The sequence below is a fragment of the Aspergillus aculeatus genome (genome assembly GCF_001890905.1).
Source record: "Aspergillus aculeatus ATCC 16872 unplaced genomic scaffold ASPACscaffold_30, whole genome shotgun sequence".
NCBI lineage: Eukaryota > Fungi > Ascomycota > Eurotiomycetes > Eurotiales > Aspergillaceae > Aspergillus > Aspergillus aculeatus.
Window position 1 is genome coordinate 1 of NW_017963005.1, and position 24945 is coordinate 24945.

General features: G+C 41.3%; 9 protein-coding genes across 9 annotated transcripts; 4 read left to right on the plus strand and 5 right to left on the minus strand.

Annotated features, from left to right (window-relative positions):
• Positions 1 to 6282: 6282 nt before the first annotated feature.
• ASPACDRAFT_55708 (putative flavoprotein) lies at positions 6283 to 7011 on the plus strand (the record flags this gene model as incomplete). Its single annotated transcript, XM_020203043.1, has 1 exon — positions 6283 to 7011. One exon carries the CDS (start codon positions 6283 to 6285, stop codon positions 7009 to 7011), a length of 729 nt encoding a protein of 242 aa, XP_020050973.1.
• A 47-nt stretch (positions 7012 to 7058) lies between these two features.
• ASPACDRAFT_37590 (putative para-hydroxybenzoate-polyprenyltransferase Coq2) lies at positions 7059 to 8165 on the minus strand (the record flags this gene model as incomplete). Its single annotated transcript, XM_020200316.1, has 1 exon — positions 7059 to 8165. One exon carries the CDS (start codon positions 8163 to 8165, stop codon positions 7059 to 7061), a length of 1107 nt encoding a protein of 368 aa, XP_020050974.1.
• Positions 8166 to 8943: 778 nt separating this feature from the next.
• Positions 8944 to 11224, plus strand: ASPACDRAFT_37607 (putative JmjC domain protein; the record flags this gene model as incomplete). Its single annotated transcript, XM_020200318.1, has 2 exons — positions 8944 to 9211; positions 9273 to 11224. 2 exons carry the CDS (start codon positions 8944 to 8946, stop codon positions 11222 to 11224), a joined length of 2220 nt encoding a protein of 739 aa, XP_020050975.1.
• Positions 11225 to 11504: 280 nt separating this feature from the next.
• Positions 11505 to 12297, minus strand: ASPACDRAFT_55711 (uncharacterized protein; the record flags this gene model as incomplete). The annotated part of the gene is made up of 4 exons (XM_020203044.1): positions 11505 to 11599; positions 11663 to 11993; positions 12071 to 12132; positions 12210 to 12297. 4 exons carry the CDS (start codon positions 12295 to 12297, stop codon positions 11505 to 11507), a joined length of 576 nt encoding a protein of 191 aa, XP_020050976.1.
• A 705-nt stretch (positions 12298 to 13002) lies between these two features.
• On the plus strand, positions 13003 to 13632 carry ASPACDRAFT_37589 (cytochrome c oxidase assembly factor 1 family protein; the record flags this gene model as incomplete). The annotated part of the gene is made up of 2 exons (XM_020200315.1): positions 13003 to 13467; positions 13540 to 13632. 2 exons carry the CDS (start codon positions 13003 to 13005, stop codon positions 13630 to 13632), a joined length of 558 nt encoding a protein of 185 aa, XP_020050977.1.
• A 383-nt stretch (positions 13633 to 14015) lies between these two features.
• On the minus strand, positions 14016 to 15010 carry ASPACDRAFT_37606 (mitochondrial 54S ribosomal protein uL3m; the record flags this gene model as incomplete). Its single annotated transcript, XM_020200317.1, has 2 exons — positions 14016 to 14113; positions 14215 to 15010. 2 exons carry the CDS (start codon positions 15008 to 15010, stop codon positions 14016 to 14018), a joined length of 894 nt encoding a protein of 297 aa, XP_020050978.1.
• A 759-nt stretch (positions 15011 to 15769) lies between these two features.
• Positions 15770 to 16339, plus strand: ASPACDRAFT_19076 (uncharacterized protein; the record flags this gene model as incomplete). The annotated part of the gene is made up of 2 exons (XM_020198849.1): positions 15770 to 16130; positions 16200 to 16339. Coding segments are annotated over 2 exons (501 nt in total), but the record flags the coding sequence as incomplete, so codon positions are not given.
• Positions 16340 to 16862: 523 nt separating this feature from the next.
• phoC (putative cyclin dependent kinase inhibitor Pho81) lies at positions 16863 to 20617 on the minus strand (the record flags this gene model as incomplete). Its single annotated transcript, XM_020200314.1, has 8 exons — positions 16863 to 17078; positions 17163 to 17332; positions 17400 to 19650; positions 19837 to 19884; positions 19949 to 20089; positions 20151 to 20201; positions 20259 to 20381; positions 20474 to 20617. 8 exons carry the CDS (start codon positions 20615 to 20617, stop codon positions 16863 to 16865), a joined length of 3144 nt encoding a protein of 1047 aa, XP_020050980.1.
• Positions 20618 to 23220: 2603 nt separating this feature from the next.
• ASPACDRAFT_65070 (uncharacterized protein) lies at positions 23221 to 24628 on the minus strand (the record flags this gene model as incomplete). Its single annotated transcript, XM_020204072.1, has 2 exons — positions 23221 to 24515; positions 24616 to 24628. The coding sequence occupies 2 exons, from the start codon at positions 24626 to 24628 to the stop codon at positions 23221 to 23223; spliced, it is 1308 nt and encodes a 435-aa protein (XP_020050981.1).
• Between the last annotated feature and the right edge of the window lie 317 nt (positions 24629 to 24945).

Consider the following 24945-nt stretch of genomic DNA (forward strand, 5'->3'; position numbering starts at 1 on the left):
TTATAATTTATTTAAATAAAAACTAATATTATAAATAAAATTTTTATCAGAATATTTATATAGTAAATCAATAATTTATAATATTTTATATTTTTTTAAAAACTATATTTTCTGTAGAACGGAACTATAATATTCATAATAGAAAATTATTTACAATAATATATTTATTACAAATATAAAACATTAAGCTAGAAGATTTTTAATATAATAATTTATTTAAGATTCTTACAGATTATTAAATATTAAAATATTTTATAATATTAAAAAAATTAAATAGCTGTTAAGCCTATTAAACTAAATTCTTTTTAAAATATTATTTCTATATTTATTATTATTTTAAAAGTTAAATATTTTTACTAATATACTTATTAAAAAAGTATAGAAAAATAGTTGAAATATAAGAAAAATAAATACTGCTTTATTCCGAATAATTAGATTTTTAAAATAAACAATTAATAAATTAATATATATATATATATATTTTTTAAAAAAATCTTATAGTAATAAAATTAGATTTTATAAATTAATTAAAAATTATTTAATTTAATTATAAAGTAAGCAGCAGCAGCAGATTCTAAAAATCTATTTAAAATATCAAAAAAAAATTTATATTAGTTTTAAATGATAATTTCAAATAAAAATAATTTAAAAATTAGATTATTTAATAAAATTTATAGACAGTTTTCTACAGCTTATTCTAAACAGACTAAAATATTAAAATTGATTAAATGAAAATCTTATTAAAATATATAAAAGAAAAATATTTGATAATATCTAAATAACTATTTGATATATAAATAAAAAAATTATTGATATAAACTATTTTTTAATTTTCTAAATCTTCTACTAATTACTAACTATTTATAATAGTATATTTTAATAAATTTATATATTTCATTTAAAGATATATGCAAATATAATATAGTATATATTATAATAAATCAGATAGTGGTATTCTATTTTTTTTTATTATTTTTAAAATAAGTTTAATTCTTAAGAAATTAGTTTTATCAGTTAACCGCAGGTTAAGCCGGTCAGAAATATATATATTTTTATATCTAATTATAATCTGTGGTTAGGTATAAAAATCTTAATAATCTGATCTGAACTGGCCGTTAGCCACTCTAATTTTATTTAATAACTGATTTTATTTATTAATTATTTTTAAAATAATTAATTAAAACTATTATTCTTATAGACTTTATAATTATTTATTTGTTTTATATATTTTCCAAATATTCTTCTTTCAGATTGAATATAGATATTAATTTTAATTATTTTTTAATTAAAAAATTTTAATAAATATAAAATTAAAAATTATAAATATTATTTATATATAGAATACTGCAGCTTGCTTCAAAGATATTTAAAAAAATATATTAAAACTAGTTTTATTATTATTTAAAGATAATAAATTATTTAAATTAATTATTATTTAGGAAAAACTAATTTAAATACAAAATAAAATCTATATCAATTACTTAAATTAAGATTAAAAAATGATCATTTAAAGATTAGCTGATAAATAATATAGTCTGTTTGAAATTCTAAAGTAAAAAAAATACTTTTTTAAATCTAAATATTAATTAATATTAAAATATATTTTATTTTTATTCGAAAAAGTTTTAATTTATATTAATAAATAAACTATTACTAAAACAGTCTTAAAATTAAATAAAATTAATAGATATAAATAAAAATATAAAATAAAAAATAAAAAAATACTCAACTTCCGTCTATAATAAAAAAAGATCAATATATTATATTATATTAAATAAAAAAATTCCAATAAAAAAACTGTATTTAATATTATATAAATAATTTAAAAAATGTATTAATACTGATTAAAAATTTTTATATTATATAATTTTTATATTTAAAGTTTTTAAAATATTTAGTTATATAATATTCGGCTGTTATATTAAATAATTTTAATTTTAAATACTTTAATATTAATCTTTTTAATATTATATTAAATAGTTTTTAACTATTAGTTATTATTAAAAAATTAAAAATTAATTAAAAAATATTTCTTATCTACAGATAGTTAAGCTTACAGTAGAAGATAATATAAAAATAATTTAAGATACTAAAATTAATTAATTCTATTTAATATATTTATTTTATTTATTTGAGTATCTATTTTATAATAAATAAGTCTATTAGATTGTAGTTTTCTCTTTCTAATTTTTCTCTTTTTTCTTCATATTCGATATTTTGTGTTGTTAGTACTAAGTTAGTAAGAATAAACTGGTGTGACCGGACTTAATATTAGAATATAATATAAATATATTCTATTAAATAATATAAATTAAAAAATATAAAAAATAAAATAATTATTTAATTTAATAATTTTATAAAATTATTTATTTTAGGAAATATATACTTACAGCTGTATATAAAAATATCTTATTAATAATATTAATATCTTAATTTTAATATTTTTTATAGTTTTATTTATAAATAAAATTAATAATTAATTTTAGTATAAATTAGATTTTAGATATATTTTATATAGATATGATAATTTAAAAAAAAACTACTACTATAGAATCTTAATATTAATATAAAATAAGAAAATAAAAATAAGTTTAGATTATTTAAAAATTTTATATATTTTAGTATAGTTTAAAAAATTTATATTTAAATAGATTTTTGATAGATAATTTGTAGATCGATATATTTGATTTATAAATTAATAAATTTAGATTTTAGATTAGTATTTAAATCTGATCTATAAATATAGGTTCTGATATTAGATCTAAACCCGACCCGTAGCAAGGCCTAAATATAATATATAGTTTTATCTGATTAATATAAAATTAAATAATTAATTCAAAAAAACTAGATCTAAAATAGTCTTTTTATTTTTAAATTAATAGTAATAATTTCATTTAATTTCCCGATATAGTAGACGGTCAGATCTAGTAAAATCTAATAGAAAAATAGCTTATTAATTCATTTTATAAATTAAAAATAAAATAAAATTTTTAGAATAAATAGATTTAATTAGCAGATCTAGATCTATTAGTTTTTATTTACTTTTATTAATAGCAAATAATTAAATCTAATTAATCTAAAAATATTAATCAGATTAATTACTCAAAACAATATTTTTTTAATTTATTAATTTATCGTCAAAGTTTAAATTAAAATATTAAATAAATAAATAAACAAAGCTTAGATATCAATAAATATTTAAAATAACAGTATAATTAGGCTTCTAATTAAAGAGAATTCTGAATATTTTTACTTCTATTTTAATAAAATCTTATTCTTTATTTAAATTTTATATGGAATTCCATACAAATTTTAAGAAATAAAGTAAAAATAAAAAGAATAAAAAATAAAAAACTCAATGTCTTGGATAAATAACTAATTAAACTTATTGAATTAAATAGATTAAACTGAAATTACTTGCTCTTAGAGTGGCTTAACCTGACTGTTATATCTTAACCTTAATCTGGCCATAATCTGACAGTTAAATTAAAATATAAATTAGATTAACTGTTAGATAGAACAGTTAGCTGCAGTTAACCGTTTTATTTATATTAATTTTAAAAAAATTAATTAAAATAAAATTAAATATAATTAAATAAAAATAAACTAAAATCAGATTGAAATTAAATAGTAGTATTCTACCTTTTTAACTGTTTTTTAAAATAAATTTAATTACTGAGAAATAAGTCCTGCCGGTTAACTATAGATTAAACCAGTTTGGAATATATATATTCTTATATTTAATTATAATCTGCGGTCAGATATAAAAATCTTAATTAACCTGATCTAACCTGGCCGTTAGCCACTCTACTTGCTCTACTAATTAGAAAACAATTGTAATTAATCTTTTATTTATAGCTAAATAGTTATATTAATTTTCTGAGACTTTCTGCAACTATATAAAAAATATATAAATAATACATAAAAATAAAAAATTAATAAATTTCTATTAATCGAAAATAATAAAATAAATAAAAAAAGTTATTTTAAACTGTTTTGTCAGCTGAGAGATTATCAAGATTGGGGAATCCATATTATAAACTAGTTAACCTAAGGCAGCCAACCAGCGAGCCTGAGGTGATGAATTTGTGAGCCTGAGGCTATCAACTGATTATATAATTAATATAGAATATTTTTAGATTATATAACTTTAATATTAATTTTAAAAATTCTCTAATAATAATAGTATATGTTTAAAAAATTATATTTTTTGATTATTATTTTAATACTAAATTATTATCTAAGCTAATTAATATTTATTGAAAAAATTAATATTTCTATTTATAATAAAATTATCTTATTAATATAATTATTATATTTTAATGAAAACTATAATAATAATTTTAAATCTAATTTATACAGTATTGGACTATCTATTAAAATAAAAACTGTACTAGTCATAAAAATATTATTAATAATAAAAAAGTTCTATTTCTGCTGTTATTAATATTTATTTTATTTCATAATATATTAACTATAAACTTATATTTTTAAAATATGTAATATTTGACGGATTACTTTTTAATATTAGAATATCTAATATATTAATTAATATAATTTTGTAAAATATTTTATTATTGTTGTATTTTTGATTCAACATTACTTTTTGATTTTATATGATTTTTTTAATATAAAATATTGTTTTTCTAGTTATTATATATATTTTATTTAGAATTCCTTAATCTGTAAATTATAAGTATTCTTATTTTCAATAAAATTTAGAGATTCAAAGTTAACAATCTATTTATTTTTAATATAATATTAAAATATATAAAAACTATATAGAATAATATTTATATATTTCTTAATCTTCTTATTATTATCTTAAAATTAAAGTTATAGCGATCAAAAATTAAGATTTTTAGCTACAGTATTTATATCTAAATTTTTTCTTATTTCTAATCTATTTCAATGATTTTTTCATAATAATTATATTACCAATTCTTATAAATATTCTATGAAACATTTTTTTAAAGATTCCTTTAATTAATTAATTATATTCTTTTATTCAAATCTATTCAGCTTTTAATTATTTAATATTTCTAGAAAATCAATAAGACTCAAATTCAAATTAAATATATAATCTCTTTATTTGAAGACTTAGATAATCTAATTTTATATCATAACTTCTTTGATATATCAAAATTTAAGATAAAAAATTCAAAAAATAAACCATCATTTACAGATTATAAGAAAACTAAATTAATACATTATTATTGGATCTTTTATTTTTAGTATAGCTATATTGAAACTTAATTAGTATTCTAAATATTTAATAATATATCTTACATATTTTAAGAATACATGGTCAGTATTTGAATAGTCTTATATTATAAATATTTTAAATATTCTTAAAAGTTGAATATTTAAGATAATATTATAATATTTACTTGATTTATTCCAGATTTTGTTAAATGAATCTTAAGTAATGATCTTATAATATATCTTTGATAATTATATGATATAACCAGTTTTATATAATTTCTATTATTTTAATATTGTATAAATAATTTATTATTATATTTAATATATATTTAATATACTTCTACAGAATAAGCTGACTGAGTATATTTTTAATAAAATATTCAAAACTGTAAATATATTAGAAATAAGATATCGGATTTTTTTTACAAAATATTTATAACTTTAGATTAATTCAATAATTCTTTATAATTTAGAAAACTAAAAGTTTAATCAATATCTATTATTTAATATCTTATTATATTCTTATATTACTTATATTATTTAATCATATTCTTACTTTATTCATCTGAACTACGTCAATTGCTTAACAAAAATAAAAGATAAAAATAAATAGACTTATATATTTTTAAAAGAATATTCTTTTTATCAGAAATTATATACATATATATATATATAGATGTATATATAAATAATAGATTTAAAATCTCAGCCTGAGCTGGGCATATAATCTATTAGAAACTTAAACTTTAAATAGGAAACCAAAGTTATATAAATCTTATCAGATTAATTAATAAGACAAAACTAGCTATGGCTATGTGGTATTTAAGTGTCCCGCGTCGAATGACCCAGTAACCCCAGGCCACACACGCCGACAACAGAACCAATCAACTTTAAGTAGATGACTGCCTATCAAGATCACCAGCAACGACGATCATGGGAGACCTAGCTTATCAGGATCATGTGACCTGACAGATCCACTGTCCTTAAGGACTAAGTAGGTGCAAGGTCATTTGATACGGCTCAAGTCTATCCCCAATTTCGCATTTTCTCGACCAAAATTCATTGGACTCTCACCTCATGGAATATTCTCCGCCACCACTGAGCGCTCAAACATACTTCCACGATGAGAAGATACACATAATTCTCGCGGCCAGCGGATCTGTCGCTACAATCAAATTGCCGAATATCGCTCAAGCGCTTAGTCGTCACCACAATGTGTCTATTCGTATCATCGTCACCAAGTCAGCGGAGCGCTTTTTAGATGGACAGAGCCTGGAACAGCCTTCATTAGAAGCTCTGCGAGCAGTCCCAGGTGTTGAGGCTATTTACAGAGATGAAGATGAGTGGAAGAATCCCTGGACTCGGGGGGAACCGATACTGCACATAGAACTTAGGAAGTGGGCGCATTTATTGCTTGTTGCGCCCCTCTCGGCTAACACCATGGCTAAGATGACCATGGGAATGGCCGACAACCTTCTACTCTCGGTGATAAGAGCATGGGATACGACCGGGATGGTGGATGGCAAATTGAAGACTAAGAAGCCGCTTATCTTTGTTGCTCCAGCAATGAACACGGCAATGTGGAATCATCCCATTACTGGCAAACAGATTGAGATTTTAGAGAAGGAATGGGGTGTGAATAATTCAAGCAAGGATGGCTGGGTTTCCGTTCTTCGGCCCATGGAGAAGCACCTTGCTTGTGGTGACACTGGCAATGGTGCCATGATGGATTGGGAGGCTATAGTCTGTGCCGTGGAGCAGTATATCGGTGTTCAAACACGAAGGCGTTCGAACATTACAGGGTGAGTTGGTCAATAAAGTTTGCAAAGGTACGGCTCGTTCTCTGAATTTCCCTAGCAATGCGACTCTGTGGCTTCACGATAAAAGCCAGTGGCTTGCGCGATATATTCCATGAGTAGCCCCACAGTGATACCGCCGCCAGTAAAGAGACAGCCATTTTTGAACCACCACCAGCAATCCTGTACATTCTTTAGCTGAACTTTCCAAATCATCGCGGCAAGGGAAAGAGCTGCGCTGCCGCAGCTGCCGACAAAGAAAATAGGTCCGCTACCAGCCGCGATACCAGCTGCAGCAAGCAGCGATATTTGGACTCCTGCCAATGCACCGAGGACAGATTTTGTGTTTTTCTCGTGACGAAGAGCAATTGACTTGATGCCGGCCGCTACATCATCTTTTATGTCCATATGTGCATATATCATATCGTATAGAATTGTCCAGGCGACACAACTAGAATAGAGAGCAGCAGCTGCTTCCAGAGCAGGAGTATTGTGAAGGAGGTCAATACCCAGTGCTGGGAAACCCATAATCGCACCCCACGAGAATGTAAGACCAAGCACAGCTTGCGGGTAGTATGTGATACGCTTAGCGAGGGGATAGGTGGCCACCAAAAGCAGGCTAGGTATACCATACCAGAGGCATTGGGTTGGAAACTGAAGCAAGACACCCAGCCCTGCCAGTAGTTGAACGCCAGTAAAAGCGACTGCTTTGCTAGGGGAGATTGCACCTCTCGCGATAGGTCGAAACTTGGTTCTCGCAACGTGCGGATCCAGATTCCGGTCCCATAGATCGTTGATCGCACACCCAGCACCTCGCATGATCAAGGCACCGGCGAGAAATAGACCGGCAGTTCCGGCAACCTCGAATGGGCCAGTGGAAGTCGTCATGGATGCAGCAAGAAGGGTGGAATATAGACAAGGGAAGAAAAGATAGTATGTGCCTGTAGGTTTATCAAGGCGCAACAACTCCGCGTATGGAATCCATGACCGTGGAAGAGAGGCTATGAAGCCCTTTTCCGGTGGTCTGTAATGATCCACCGAGCTCGAACTTGCGCGACTCTGCGAGGTAGAAACGCCTGAGTCTTTGAGCCTGCACGTGTCATAATTTGATCTTCGACGGGATGCCAGAAAGACATTCGTCGCTGCTGGGCTATTCTGGGGCATTGAGAAAGAGCGAGAGCCATGGTAGAAAGCGGATGGAAGTGGTTGGTGAAGAGAGGTAGCTCGCCCCGCGAAGCATCGACGCATTCGATTCAGGTAGCGCAGGGGTAGGCAAGACAATGGCATATTTGCGATTGCGGTCATTTTCGGGAAATTTTGAGAACAAAATAGATGGCTGCTATCAGTCAGTCATAATAGGAATTTGAGTCTGGCACAAATCCGCTCGATCAAGACACGGAATCAAGGAGGTGCAAAGGGAGGGAGACGGAAGGGTAAACAAGATTGGCTGGTTGGGTCTTCGTCCCTGAGTTCATCGCCTGGGTGTGTAAGTTGATAATTCCGGCGACCAATTCAAGCAAGCCCAGAGAAAAGTCCATTCCGCTCGGTCCGCTCCGTACATCAGTCATCCTCCCGCGCGTGCAGTACGAACGCGCTTGTTATCTTCTTTTTGCTCTTCGTCATGTGCAACAGCCTTCTATGCCCAATCTTTCTATAGTTACACGAAGAGGGTCCACTTCTGCTGCATCCACGTGTGATAAAAATGGTATGACCTCTCGAGCTCTGTTCATTTGTGCTGAGATCCTGAATTGAACCATACTTCTCGTCCGTAACACCAGACCTTGCATCTTTGCTATTTTTTTTTAAAAGAGAACATGCTTTAAGCACTTGGTGAATATGCGACTTGTCTACCTATGCCACCAATATCTTCATGTCCAATTTCTCCATCCCCCCTCCCTGAATAGTTGAAACACATATCAACATATTCCGATCGTCTTTTAGAATGCCCGCACAGCGTCCTCGCGCGGCTTTTGAACCGCTTTCCCCAGACCTGGACCTAGAGGCTTTAGTGGAATCGTCGCCGAACTTCGAGTTTGTTACCAGGATTCACTGCGATGCTATCGATCAGAATGACTTGGATGATTTTGAGAAACTTGTTGCACTTCAGGTTGTTCGATTGGGCAGACCGTTGGTCATTGAGGGTTTTGAGAAAAGGCTGAATCATACCCTTTTCTCCGAGAAGTGGCTCAGGGGCCATTATTCTGCAAAGAGTGAGTAATCGTGGTTTCTCAGGGATCTTGAAATCCCAGCTGACAGCATGTGTCGTGTAAGCGGAATATGCGCGGAATCTAAGTACAAAGACCGACTTGCCTCTGACGATAGGACATTATCTTAAAAATATGTCGCTTCTTACTGATCAATGGACACCACACAACTACAAAGACCCTGATCGGCAGCGGATATATCTTAAAGACATTGATTGCCCCGCCGAATGGCATGATGAATTGAAAGAAGTCATACCGTCGCCGGTCTTTTATCTCAACAAGGCCCACTCGAACGTTCCGGTGGCCAGAGCTGGTGATTTGATGAGCTGTCTTCCTCCAAATGCACGTGCAGAGAATCTTATGTGCTACATCGGCCATGAGGGAACCTATACACCAGCCCATCAAGAGATGTGTGGCAGCCTCGGCCAAAATATAATGGTTGAAGCATCGGATGGTTCAGCTGAATATGGAAAATATACTAAGCAAGGATCTTCTATCTGGTTCATGACGGAGAGCAAAGACCGCCGTGCTGTTTCGGATTACTGGATGTCCACGCTTGGTCATGACATTGACATCGAGGACCACTTCGCACAGATAAACGCTTGGAAAGCAGCCCCATTCAAAACATACGTGGTCGAACAGAGACCAGGAGATTTCATTCTCATACCGCCTCTAGCAGCACATCAGGTGTGGAACCGCGGAACGAGGACAATGAAGGTTGCTTGGAATCGGACCACCGTGGAAACCCTGGACAAGGCATTACATGAAGCTCTACCTCACGCAAGAATGGTTTGCCGTGATGAACAATATAAAAACAAGTCCATCGTGTTCTACTCGCTCGAACACTACTCCGCCGTCCTTAAAAAAGCCCAGAAATCCGACATAAATCGCCCGACCTACAAGAAACTGTTCAAGGATTTCCAGCAGCTGTTCAGTTTGTACAACGAGGTACTTCTTTCTGAATGCTTCGGCAGCAATTTACCCGAACAGGATGTCGAGTTTATACCTTATGATAGCAATATCACATGCTCCTACTGTCGAGGAAATATCTTTAATAGGTTCCTCACTTGTCCGAATTGCGTTACCCCCTCTATTTCGGACGAGGACGACGCGTACGACATCTGCATGGAATGTTATGCGATGGGCCGAAGCTGTGTTTGCATATCAGCCCTCAGATGGGCTGAGCAATTCGATTGGAACGAACTCGAAGCGAAGCATGAGGCTTGGAGGCAACAACTCCTTAAAGCCAAGTCAGATCTTGAGCAGACATACTTGCCTTTGGATACACAAAGAGAGCGACTGAACAAAAGGACGCTGGCTGAAATTTGCCAAAAAGAGCTAAGTAGGCGGCCTTGGGTCGATATCAGCAAACCAATCGTCCAGTCAGAACCTATGGATGGGAAAGATAGCGACACGGAGGAGATCGTCTCTGCACGCAAAAGACGAAAAATGTCTCGGGGAGATCAAACAGAGAAGGTTGGTCGCTGTCACATTTGCAGATATCTTGAACCACTGTGGAACCTTGCCTCATGCACACATTGTGGCAAGTATTATTGTTATGGAAGTCTCTATAGAGCTTTCAATATGCTTCCACAACAGACAATGGAGGTTCTGGATTGGAAATGCCCTAAATGCAATAAAATTTGCAGTTGTGCTGCCTGTCGCCGGGATCCGACGATGCGCCCTTTCGAGCCCACATGCATGTTACTCGGCCATGACACCCGGAAAATTGCGGATCCGCGTAGCGTGGAAAGTCTTGTAGACTTCCGGCATTCGAATCTACGCTGGTTAAAGAAGGCTGCGGAAGATGAGACCGATGGACCGAAGGAGCATCAGCCTCAGCATCACCAGAATGAGGATGAACAGCACAATCAGCTGGCACCTGGGCAGGGCATCCAACTAGAGGAGTCTTCTACAGTCCCAGAATTTTCGACAGACTATGAAGGCATTCCGGTAGATCCTGCTCTGGAGAGATTGCTGTTACCTGAGGGTGGAATGTCTACACCGTCCGGTAATTAGTTAATATGAATTTATGAGCGGACATGAGAACTTTCACATGTCGGATACATTGGATGCAAGTTGAGTTCTGATATTGGTCATTCAAGCGAGCGATATTCGTTCCTTTCAAGCCGATTTGTTGATGACGCGAAAAAGACAATTATTATGCTTCTCAAGCTTGCAATAAGGAACATACATCAATGTCATGCTTGCCTAGTGGATGCGCTCGTAGGTGTTGCCTCTTGGTCGGCCAGCCAGGAATGCTTCCTCAGCCTCGAAACAATAGGTTTAGCGGGGCGCATTAGGCCCCTTTGTAATTGTATCGAAGAGTCTCAAGATCCTTGATATCAACGGACGACATGACCCTGCTCGCGACCCAGACAGTCGCTAACATTGCTAGGTAGAATTGAGCGACACCAGTCTTGACTCAGGTATGGGAAATCTGGCGCAAATACTAACCTCCAGGAACCGAGGATGTAATCAGCCCGGTGCTGAACCACGATTCTTGGGATGTGAATACAAAGTGGATTAGCACTAAGGATATGCAGGTCGCTGCATTGACGATTGGAAGAAGTTGCTGCGCTTGGGTGTGGCCATTCGAGTCCACCATGCGTCTTTTGCCCTTGCTATCGTGACGTCGATGCGGTAGATACCGCATGCTGTGGGCGGTTGCCAACAAAGACAGTACACTCACAAGGGCTACGCACCGGTCAATAGTGGCGGATGGACTGGAGAGTAGTGGGAGAAGATAGATGGCCGCGGACAAGAGGGAGATGGCGGCGAAGATAATCTAAAACACGAATGACATGATTTTAGCGGTGTCCGCCACGCTTTGACTTGTCATGCTTAGAAAGGGAACCTCATTACACTATATTCAGAGTTTCGCCTGTCATTGAGTAATTTGAGGGTCTGGATTACGCACTCTTGCTCTGCAGGTCTATTAGTGAGATTCAAGCGTCGCAAGCTGTAAGCCAGCCTTCCTCGCTAGCCAATCGATCACACAGACCTTCTTCATCCAACTCTTCGCGAGCATACTCATCATCTCCCAGATCATCTGGATAGCGGAACGCGCGCCGAAGCCTGGCAGAAGCCATCATTTCTCGGGGTCTTGAAGGACCCAGTTTTGAGAGGGAAACTCGAGACACCTTCGATGGGCTACAGAGTCACCCAGCGATTCAGCAAAGTCGGGGCCAGGCTCACTTTTGATGTGTTGCTTGAAATACAGTACATAACACAACCGGCTTAATATCTCGGTACTGTACTTTACTTTAGTACGGTTTACAGTACGGAGGATAGTTAATCGCTATAGGCACCAACTGTAATTCTTATGCTACTGGAACTAAGCCTTGCCCAGTAGGCGGTAAGCCACATTATTCCCCGTATAATCATATACCGATACGTACAGCACATACCAATATTGATATAGACCCTCATAATTCTAATGAAAAGAATAAAAAAAAGACTCCCTAATAAAGGGCCCTACTAGTAATACCTTCGGGCTTAAAGATCCCAGTAGTCCCTAATGTGAGACGATTCTTACCGTGGACTTAACTTTTTGAATATTACGGTAGCAATAGAAAATCAATCGGTGTTAATAGCCATCATCTGTACGGAGTAAACCCTTCTCTTCCAGATCTGGTTTGCTCCGTTTGCTAAGCTTGCTGGGCCCGCTGTTCAAAACTCCCGAGGCCAAACACCCGCTCGCAGTTATCTCAGAACTCTTTACGCCTCCCAAACCCTAAGCCTGTCGATGAAATAAAAGACTACATTTATTTGGCGGGATTTTTACTGTCTTGAGAATGTTGTTACCCACTGCAAGACGGCGCATTGGCGTCCCACAACTGCCTGGCGCTCGTCGCCGAGCCCTTCCTCCTCGTCGCAGCTTGATCCCTGCCCCGCGCTCCAATTCGGGCCCTCTCATGGAGCGTCGAGCAGATCGAGAATTGCCGTCTGTCAACAGCGAGAGCCGCTGGCTCCGCACACTGCCACTCTTCGCGGTTGTTGTGGGCGCGGCTATGCTGGGTATATTCAACTATCAGAAGTCATCTTCAAGCGTGGTCAGCAGCACACTGTATGCCCTGAGGACCTCGCCGAGAGCCCGTGAGATTTTAGGGGATGAAATCTACTTCGCCCAACAAATCCCATGGATTAGTGGTGAAATGAATCAGCTACATGGCCGCATTGACATCTCATTTTGGGTCAAGGGAACCAAAGGGCAAGGCAAGATGAGGTTTCGGAGTATTAGACCCAACCGCATGAGCTATGTGCGTCCCCCAACTAAGGACTCTTCCCCTCGAATGGCAAAGGTAACTTAAGCTAACCAGCAATCACATCAGTTTTGCACGGAAGAATGGAGCCTGGAAACAGAACACGGAACAGTGGTGCAACTCCTCGACAGTGATAGCGACCCGTTTCGGCAAAGCAACTAGGGGAATACTGCTGAGGTTGTGATGGCGTACATTGTATTTTCTATGTGGTACACGGTGTCTGGGAATCTGTATTTGTAGATATTTTGAGATCATGTGCATTGTGCCCAGGCGTTCGGTCATTGGAGGGCTTCTTTGTTCTTTCCTTCGCCACTCTTTCGGATTTCGGCACAGAGGTTCAGAGCACGGCAGGAACGATATGGAAGCAGCAGTTTGAGTGGATGAAAGAGATCTGATCTGATATGGATATCATTTACATGTCAAATAAAAATGTCGCTCTATGGAGGAAAAAATAGTATGGAGTTATGGTACATCTCACGGATGAAAAAACGGTGAGGGAGATTGGCAATCGGAAGTTGGACGGAGGGAAAATGCTTTCGAATTGGTTATCCAGATGATTTAGAGACCAGCTTGACTTTCGGCCAAGGTTTCTTCAAAGCATCCTGTATTCTGACAACGCAACCTTTGGGGCCACTGATGGAACCTAGAGTACAAAAATACACAATTATCAGTATTCGATGTCGCCCTACATTCACTCAACTGCAGATCGAGAGGCCTGCCGGGGACGGCTGGTCTGTAACTTACCATTGACCACGACAATTCCATTCTTTTGATCCACCTGAAGTATCTTAAGATTCTGCACTGTGTTCTGCTCATTTCCCATGTTTCCAGCCATCTTCTTGCCGGGGTAAACGCGGGAGCCACCGCCCTGACTGGGACCTGCGGAACCGAGCGAACGGTGCGTCAAACTGACACCGTGACTGCGATCTTGACCTCCAAAACCATGTCTCTTCATCACACCGGCAAATCCCTTTCCCTTGGAATTTGATCGCGCATCAACATACTGGCCCACCTTGAACCAGTCGGCGTTGACCAGTTTTCCGACTGGCAAGAGGCCTCTCTCATCCTTCACCCGGAACTCGTATATATGGCGCTTCGGCGAGATCCCGTTGGCAGAGAAGTGACCCAATAGCGATTTGGTCAGGTTGGTAGGCCGCCTCCAACCAGCGCCCATCTGGACGGCAAAGTATCCATGCTTCTCCAGCGTCTTGTGCGAAACAACCTCAACTCGATCTAGTTGGAGGACGGTGCAAGCGATACGTTTCCCGGATGTCGCGTCGTACAGCCCGGTCATTCCTTTCTTGATCGCGATCGCACCAGTGCGCAGGGGAAGCGTGTTAGCCTTGCGCTCCAAGGCCGCCGTGGGAGTCGACTTCAAAACAGGTAGACCCGGACCGACATCGAAGCGGGAGGTCTTCGGAGGGTTCAATGAGCGAATACCGAAAGTGCGAACGGGGACATGACCATGGACGGCGGAACGAGGGCTCCGGATGGAGCGGAAGGGACTATGAGCCAGCTGCCCAAATAGACGAGGCGACATGGCGAAGCTTAGCCAACCAACGGGAAGAGCGGGAGCAGGGGCTTGTGATGGTATCGCGAAGCCGTGATATGGAGGAGGCCGTCGTCCTTTTTCCAAGCCGAGATTTCTGGAAGGCTTGCGGAGACAACCACGAAGGCGGTGTGTAGCCCCGGCGGCCTGGCTGCGCCAGGCAGAGAGAATGCCCGGTACTGCACAGCTCTCGCCAGTTTGTCAAAGTAATTACGTAGTACTCCGTACTTGGGCATACATTCAAATTACCATACATACAGAGCCTCTTCATGCAAAATTCCTGCCGGCCAAGTCGGTCAACACCTGGTGGGCTGGCATCGGAGGCCGGATGCACCGGCACGCCGACAAACCGGGATAGATTGCTTATAGTAGCGAATAAATATCAACTACGTACCTCGATAGTTTCTCACTATCTGCGCCCGAAACGTCATCAGCCAGCAATCTTCAATTTGGCTTTTTTTTCTAGGACGCCTAGTCTGCTGCGCGCCCAGTCATCTCATTCTGAAAATGCAGCCACATCGTCCTTTCCTGTCAGGTTTGCTCCGTCAGCTTCCCGGCATAGCCAGAGGAAATTTGGCTATTCCAAAAACATCATCTGCAACGAATTCTATTGCCTTCACTCGCGCCTTTCGATCCTCCGCACCGCACACGTCAATTCTCCAGCGGCGGGCGATCTTCCCTCAATGGAAGCAGGCTCACGGTACTACTAGCGGCACCATACTTCCTAATTTTCACCAACCTCAACAACCATTCCGCCGGTTCATCCAGTCGTCCCGCGCAAGACACGCGGCGCAAACACCAAAATCAGGCGCTTCACTGTCGCAGCGGTTGCGTAACCTGTCGAAAGAGTATGGCTGGTCCGCCTTGTGGGTGTATTTGCTATTGTCGGCCATGGACTTTCCGATTTGTTTCGCCGCTGTTCGTCTGCTGGGCGTAGAGCGAATTGGCTACTATGAGCGCGTCATTTTTGATTCTGTCAAGGGAATGGTGGATGCTGTCTGGCCGAGCAAGCAGGGTGCCAATGCAGACTCGGAACAGGACAAGAGCTTGACAACCGACACGGATTCTCGGGAAGGTACGGCACAGGCGCAAGGTAACGGCGAAAATGCCAGTAAGTGTCTTATGTTAAGCCCTTCACTCATTCAGGTATGGCAGTGACTAACTGCCATGGCTTTTTCAGGTCTATGGACTCAACTTGCACTTGCCTACGCGATTCACAAGAGTCTCATCTTTATTCGAGTACCCTTGACAGCAGCCATTACCCCTAAAGTTGTCAAAGCTCTGCGACAGTGGGGTTATGATATTGTCAAAGGCAGACCGAGCGGCATGTAAGATTCGGTGATTTTTTGTGAACATCAGTCGGACTAGCGGGTAAACACAAGTATCCGCCGTTTTCTTTGCTGCATAGCGTTCGGTCATGCTAGATATGACATGATAGATAATTGTACACTATCTGATATATTTATAGTATTTGGAACAGAAGATTCCACACCTCAAACATTGAGCAATCAATTCACGTCAGAACCTAACCACCAACGAAAGTTGACTCATAGATGGGAATGAGAAGGCATCATAGGCGATGGGTTTCATGCAGACAACCACAACAAGTAAGGCAGAGAAAGAAATGTCAACGTGTACAAAATCATCAGAAGCGGCGTCACACAGAAGGTGAAGTGGATCGGGGACTCTGATTACATGAAGACATGGAAAATTGCAAGGAGATCATAATCTGCCGCTGTCCGTGTTTGTCCCGAAATGGGTTCACCCTAAATGACGATAAGTGAACGAGATGCAAGGTTTCATGGGGAAGGCGGCCAAGGATGCCAGAGAGTCGATTACCAGTTCACATATCAATCGTATCATTGAACCTTAGGATGCCGTTGGCTTTCATGACACCGTTCACACCGTCTGGCATGCGATATGCCCAATCTGCCACACCCACAGGATCGGTAGTTTGCAAGACGTCCATTCTGTCAGGTTGATTGGCATCGTCCGAAGTATCTGCCACCAACACGAGGCCAAGTTCCTTTATTGTATCCACCAAGGCGGGCACAACGTTCTACAGCAACGAGTTTTAGTCCCCAGCGTGAAAAGTCGATTCAAATGCTTGGGGAGGGAAGCACGTGACAAGACAAATACATACCAGTAGGCTAGAACGACATATTAATCCCATGAAGTTATTGCTCTGCGCTATTCGGGCGGAATCTTTAATGGACATCGAAGCTCGTCCGCTGCTGTTAACATCAGGAAGTGCGTTGACATCACGGGCTAAGTCCCGAATCTGACCAAGGTCATTGCAGAGTAGAACAGGGTCTCAAAAAGCAGCTACATCAGCGTACTTCTCAGGAGATATTAGGAAGGAATTGAGAGCCTGACTCACAGTTGGGCTGCTTCCAGTTCAAAGCAATGCAGATATTCGGGTTGTAAGAGGTGAAGACCACAGAACGCATGATATCAGGACTCTGGTCGCGCGCGATTCGAGCGTGGTCAAAAACATCCGTGAGAATAGCATCCGCAAAGGTATTAACGTCCGGCAGGGAAGCCATATGTGATGCACGCTCCTCCATCGCCGACGGGTATAGCACGGATAAATTAACGCTGACACTGAGCGGTAAATGATGGAAAACGTCTCGCAAAGACAGAAATGAGGAAGCTAGCTGACGATGAGCTTGGGCTAAGTCGTTCAAAGCAGACACCTGTAAAAACCGGAGCATTTCGAGATGATCCACACCGCATTCGACGCCGATTGCTCGAAACTGGGCGTAGGTAAGCTGACAGATTGGTATCTCAATGCCATGATACTCGATCGCGAACTGGGGGTAAAGAACAGGGACCCGGTCTCGGGTCAACTGCACAAAGAGCTGAATATGGTCACCGGACAAACTAGAGCCTGTGACAAGACCATTGTGTTCATGATCAACAGCACTAGTCGCCTTCCAATACGTTGCGAAGTGAGTAATCTCTAGCGGGTCGCCGTGGTATGGTTTGATTACTTGAAAGTTGAACCGCAGTTGACCAATAGATCGTAGCCTGGGATCAAATAGTGGTAGGGAACATGTACCAGTGCTGGAGCTTTCCGCTTTGAACATATTGGGAAGCGCTACCGTCTTCGCGATCACTTTAGACCCGAAAGTAGGGAAAATTTCGAAATCAACGGCGAAGGTGTCAAGGTTGTCAACATGGAAGGATATCATTCTTGAGTCTTCCTGTATAGGGAGCATTATGGTACGTGGAATCAGATCGGAGAGCTTGGAGGATATGGTCAGGCGTGCAGCAGGATGCCGACCTGCTTGATCGAACAGAATCGAGCCAGTGCTCCCTGGGTCAAACAAGATCTGAACGAAAACCTTTTTATCCAGAAAGTTGTGACCATACCGTCTCAGGGGTATGATTGGTGGCGGGAGGGACAGATCAGGGATGCCATCCGCCGTATCCATGTTATCCGCATCTGTCAAATCATTCATACCAGAAGCATAATCATGACCCGAGTCCTGCAGCTTCACGCCGTTCAGAAACCCAAGAGGCTTTTGCGGAGACTGTAAAGTTGTGCCATGGGACCAAAGTAGAAGCATACACTCCAAATGGCCCTCCCACGCTGCGTAGTACATTGCGGCAAGACATTTCTCATCCACAGCACCGGCATCAACACCCATTTCCAGAAGCGTACGTAAACAACCCACACAGCCCTCGCTTGCTGCATGAAATAGAGGTGTCCATTGGTACAGTTTATCACGTTGGTCCATGTTAGCTCCGTGTTGTTTGAGGAGAAGGAGCAGTTGCGGGGACTGGGAAGCTCGTGCCACCATGTGTTGGGGGTACAAGCCCTCTGCATCGGGAAGCAGCCTCGCATCGCGTTCTAACAGCATTTGGACGATTGGAATTGATCCATACTGACAGGCGAGATTCAGCGGAATATGATCCGACTCAGAATTTGGGTCGATACGGGCATTGTTGCAAAGCAGTTGCTCCGCGCAGGCCAACTGATCCTTGACAATGCTGTGAATCAAGGGCGTGAAGTTGTCATGGTCCATCACATCAATTGTATGAGGTCCGGCCTTCAGCAGTTCCCGCACCATCTCTACCCGACCATGCATACAGGCGTAGTGTAGAGGCAATCTACCGTAGACATCACACCTGGAAATATCGACTCCTGCTGTTAGTCCTGCCTTGAGAACAAATTCCCGACCGGAAATGGCTGCTTCGTGCAGGCAGTTGCGTTCATTGATATCATCTTCTGCATTTATGTCAACCAGGCCACTTTCCAGGAGCACTGCAAGCACTTCGTCAGAGAATTCATTGATGGCGGCGAGGAAGGTGCGAGTGGCACGAGTTGAAGCGTTCGGGGATGATTGTATCTTTGCTGTCCATTCACGTAGCGTCTGAAGGTTCCCTGAACTGGCTGATTGCAGGATTTGTAGATCGAGATCTTCCTCATCTGGCCCGAACGATTGCGAGGCTGCACTCCTATCCACTGGACGGATGGTATCAAAATGAATATTTTCGCCTTCCGCCCATGCTTCTAGCTCCAGCCGTGCTGTTGTTGCTCGGTCCGACAGATCTCGCAAAACGTCTCTATTGAAGCATGGCTGTACTTCAACGGCTCGGTGAAGATATAATTCTTTCATGCGAGACTGGGAATTCCGCACATGTAAGCAAAAGCATGGTAGTACAAGGCTGAATGCAGCGACTGCGCCACGACGGAGAAAGTAACTTAAGGAAAGATCAGGTTGTTCATACCTTGGAAGTTTTATCCCACTATGACTACATGGTTAATTGATTTAATCGCAGATGGGCGCAGTTTCCAGTTGGAGACGCACCTTCTTCAGAATCTTCGACATTGCCGTCTCGTTGATCTCAACAAATTGCTTCGAAAATTGACGATTTGTCAGAATAAATCATGTGCAGCCACAATGCCAAGTCAAAGCTCACTTGTAATTTATTGAGATCACCATCGAATTGCTGAAACCCCTCGAACAACGAGACATAATTTGCGGGCGCTTTGGAGTTTGTCACTGCTCGCGACTGAATGACCCTTTTCTTGTCGACTAGCGTTTTCAGCCGGAGTGAGAACTATGTGCTGCCATCAGTCTCCCATGGTTGTCACAAAAAACACTACATGGCATCAACGTACCTCGGCTTCCTTCTGTAGATAGAAGGCATTGACTTTTTCAATCTCCCGTTCCTGGATTGTGCGGTCAATCAGAATGTCTCCACGGCCAATTCCAGCACGTATCCCTACCAGTCGGAAGAAGAACACCTCTTTATTCGCCCGCAGGGCAGCTTGCGCCTCAGGAACATTTTGCGCTGCACCTGCGACGCTCTGCGCTGGGATGGTGGGCGTGGCGCTCAGTTGTTTTATGAGCTATCACAGGTGTTTCAGTCAACCTGGCTCTCAAAGCAGCACGCAGAGTGGGAAAGTGGATTATGCAAAGCAAGTGGAGAGGCTTTACCGACCTTCTTTAACGCTTTATAGTTCACGAAACTTGCAGCATATTCAGGGAGATCGAGCTGTCTGCGCTGAATTTGTTTGCCGAACTTCCTTTTTCCCGAATCATCAGGGTCGGCACAGGGAAGGGCGCGGGGCGAAGGAAAGGGCATCAGACTCGTAGGTGGATCCTTACATCTTAGAAGACGCTGCGCTGCGCTGCGCAGGACGTAGCGATGGCTTGGAAGGGTCTTCGATGCACTGGAGTGCCGGGCGATGCTGAATAAAGCGGCACAACACAAGCTATAACAATATTCGTAAGCCAAGAGATAGGTGAAGTAAGAGGCAAGCACGAAGATGTCGGTCACCCCGGGCTCGAAGAGCAGTGGCTGATGGAGGCGATTTCGGGGGATGACCTCTACTCGAAGGAACGGTAACGGGATAGACCAAGAAGGAAGAGAAAGAGAAAGAAAATGGAACGGGGAGGGGAAGGAGCGAGAGGGGGAGGGGCGGAGGAAAGACGAGCGACGAACAATGATAATGGGGAACCGAGACAGAGAGTGAATGAACCTTAGCGGCACTTGTTTCAATCGGACGATTGTCTAGTCCCAAAGAATGATAGACCACCAAATGACCGTCGCAGAAGCAGCAGTAGTCCCAGCTGTGCTCCGTGCTAATGGCCGTTTACTACCAACTCGGGGTAGAAGAAGTACGTAAGAAGCAGGCTTGAAGGGCTCTGAAGGGCCAGAAGCACTGGAACCAAGGCGAGGGGCACACACACCTGACCTTGGGAGGGAGCACGGGGAAAGCGAAAAAGAAGACAAGAAAGAGAGGAGCAGTAAAGAGAGAGGGTGGGTAGGAGAAGGAAGGGCCCACGAAAGCGAATCGTTGCTGCTTCCTCAATCAGCAACAGTAGGTAGTAGCTACCTGCTACTAACTTACCGTATGGAGTCTAAGAACCAGGTAAGTCTGGGCCTTGAGGTATTAGTACGGTGCTTAGTAGGAACTCCTAAAGTCGCTCGGCACTTGCGAATGAGAAGAGAAAGAACTCGTGCTGGGGGCAGGGGGGGAGGCGCACGGCGGAGTGGTGTTGTTGACCAGCCAATGTCAAGTTAACGGTCAAAGTGAAGGGTTGAAGTCAATCAATGACCCATCACTGCATTAATCGATAAGTTCCCCTAGGAGATGTGGGGAGCTCCGGGTAGCTGTTCCCGGGCCAATCACCGCTTCCAAGATGCCCACGTTCTTCCAGTCTCCCGTTGCGGATGCAATGCAGTGGGGTGTCCATCAACCTTTCTTGAATGATCATACACCTACGGGACCTACTACGCATAGCACGAAGTGCAGTAGGGTGAATACAACACCTTTTAAATAAGCCCGTACTGGTATTGTATGTAGGACCAAGTAATCCAACCATTTGTCTGACTGAAAACCGATGGACTGTCCCCTTCTAGGCCTGTTCCTAGGCGGTGACGCGTGCACTGCACTGCTTTCTGCCACTTTTCTGCCATTTTGTCTACCAAGCTACTTGTGCGGTACATATAATTATGCCATACGTACAGTACTTCGTTCCCTTTCCATTACCGAGTAGAGTACGGGATACGTACATAGTAAACATGCTTCTCCCTTTTGGTTTCTTCTCCCCCGTTCTTTTTTCTTTTCTGGCTGGCGGCCGATCCTTGGCGTGTACTGCATAATAAAAAGGAACTTGTTCGCATTCGGCCTAATGGAGCAGGAACTCGGTGCCTCGCAAACACTGAATCGACCATGCTCTCTACAGCTCCCTAAGAACAACGCCTGGTCTGGTTGCGATTCCGGTTGCATGCCAAACGGCGCCCTATTGCTCTTCCCCTGTGGCCGATCATTCAACGGAGATCTTGATATGCTATACTTCGGAAATATCGTATACCTTGGTGCTTACCAGGATGCATCAACTATCGAGCTTAGTGTGAAACCAAGATGTTCTAGACATATGAAGCCACATCTCCCTGCCGCATTCGACGGTACGGATGCCGAGGATGATGGGCAGTATGAGGAGACTATTCATGGCAACGGAAACCCCCCCACCCCAAAAACAACAACCGCCCCTACTTGAACGATGTTGAAAGCTACAGGCTTGTCACATACTGAGTTTGCCGTTGAGGCACACGGGTTGCAGCTTTAATCGAGCCAATAGAATTCCAGACCATATTAAGCAAAATTTACCTAGGCAGAGCAAGAGTGACAACCATAAAAACAAGAAAGATATATTGGGGGTTAAGGAGAACAACACAGCAGCCTTTCTGAAACGCAATGTCAAAGGGGATGACTATGGAATTGTCAAGAATGTACATACAGATTGCAAGGGTCAACTCAGAAAAATTTTCAGATATCAAATCGACAAGGGGAATCAAGTGAGCACCACAGAGGACAGTGATAGTAAGCAAAAACATGGTCAATATAGTTCCATCAGAAAGAGTGTAAAAAATATAATTGAAGGATAGAAGAAGGCAAGACAAGCCAGCCTGATGATGATACGTTGGCGACCTTTGCAGAGAAACGCAGAAATTTATGATTTCAAATGTTGATGCAGTCCCTTGTAGTTTGAAAGAAATTGCATCTTCGATAAAGGAATGTTCATTTGGGCAAAGAGACAAGGCGATGCTTGATTCTTGATCCCCATTTTCTTTGCATAGACCTCAACCCGCTTGCAAGGACCGCATGCGGTTGAAAAGCACCTAATACAGGCTGGAAAGGTGTGTAGCCAGGTGAGTAAGAAAAGGTACAATGTCTGAACCTAGAAATTCTGGGCAATACCGGCATTTCCTTGCCGGGGAAACACAGCGGGATTTTCGATCCGGGTGTTACGCCGTGCTTGAACATCTCGAATGACCGGGGGGGCACCAGCGTACGGACCGTCACCATAAGCCCCATACTGCGGTTGAATATCGCTATAATATGGATTATCATCATAGAAGCCACCGGCAGGGTGTGTGGCAGACATATGGCTTTCGTCCGAGGCCTCCGATCGGTTGGCTGCAGAGTATGCAGATGAGGCATTTGATGGACCACGATGGATATCGACGTTCCGAGTGTTTGTCGCGGCTGCTGGAGCAGCACCAAGGACCCCAATCGGTTCAGTCTCCCCTAACGTACCCTGGCCCTCGGAGTACTGAATAGTCCCGTCACTCGGAGTAGTGGCATGGTGATAACCAGGCGCGCTTCCGGCCTCAGACATGGCTAGCCCGACCCCAGCGCTACTCGAAAGATTGGTCGATGCTTTCCGGCCAGCTGATGTGGTACCCCACCCGCGATACCCGGAAGTATCATCCTTGGGCTCAAAAGCACTTCCGCCCATGATAGGTGGAAGGGATGGATCGTTATTCGGGTTAAAGCCATATTCCTCTACCTCTTTTCTTCTTTCCTCCTCTGCCGCCTTCTTCGCTTTCCATTTCCTCCAAAAATAGAGGGCAGCCAAGACGATAAGAGCCACAGATGCGACAGGCACAACTACTGCGACTGCTATCGTGCCAGCTGCTGAAAGTCCGGAAGAGCTACCGCTGCTGGTACTCTTCGAAGTCCCTGTAGCCGATGAGCCGCTTCCAGTGATAGAAGCCCCGTCCGCCGCCGTTCCCGCAGTGGCTGTTGGAATCGATGTGTCCGTCGAGGTTATAGTGAGGGTTTCTACTCCCGTAGAGCCATTGGTAGGTGTTTGTGTTACGACAGTTGTGACGACATCAACGGTGCGGCTAGTTTCTGACGCGGAGGTGCTGGTAGGAACAGGATCTGTTGTCGTTGACGATGAGGATGAGGTTGACGTTGACGTTGTCGATGTTGTGTGCGATGAGGTGCTCGTCGTCGTAGGTTCTGCCGTGGCTGTTGTGGTCGTCGAGGACGATGATGTTGAAGAGGTAGGATATGATGTCGAAGATTCGGTAGTCGTTGGCACTTGAGTTGTGGGTGATTCCGATGTTGAAGATGATGGGACTGAAGTCTGTGTCGGCGTTTCCGGTTGAGTATCGGCCGATGTAGCGGCAGCGGCAGCGGCAGTATTAGCGGAAGTTGCTGCCGCCGCAGGTGCGACCGCAGCAGCTATTGCCCGTGAGTCAGTAACTTCGTGAGGGAGCGGAAGGAAGGGAAGAGGAACAGTGCCCAACGCGATAGACGAGGAGCATGATGGGCGACTTCATACCGGAGGACGACATCGTCCAGTCAGCCTGAACAGCAAGGGCTTCCGACGCAGGAAGAACGTGGATTTATTGGTTGGAGCAGTAGGCCAGGATATGGGACGAGCAGCGAAGCGTCGGTCACCAGGAAAGCCAGGCGATGACGACAGAGCAGGCACCTTCACAGGGGCGAGGGGGGAGAGGGGGTTTATGCGATCGGAGAATTATCGAGTGTAGCCGTTCAAAACAGAATTGAGGCTGAGGAGCACTTGCAGCAAAGGTTGGCGAGTGAATCGTCTCGAAACAAATCGAGGGGAAAAAAAAGTGATGGTGGGCAATCAATAGCAAAAGAGTGG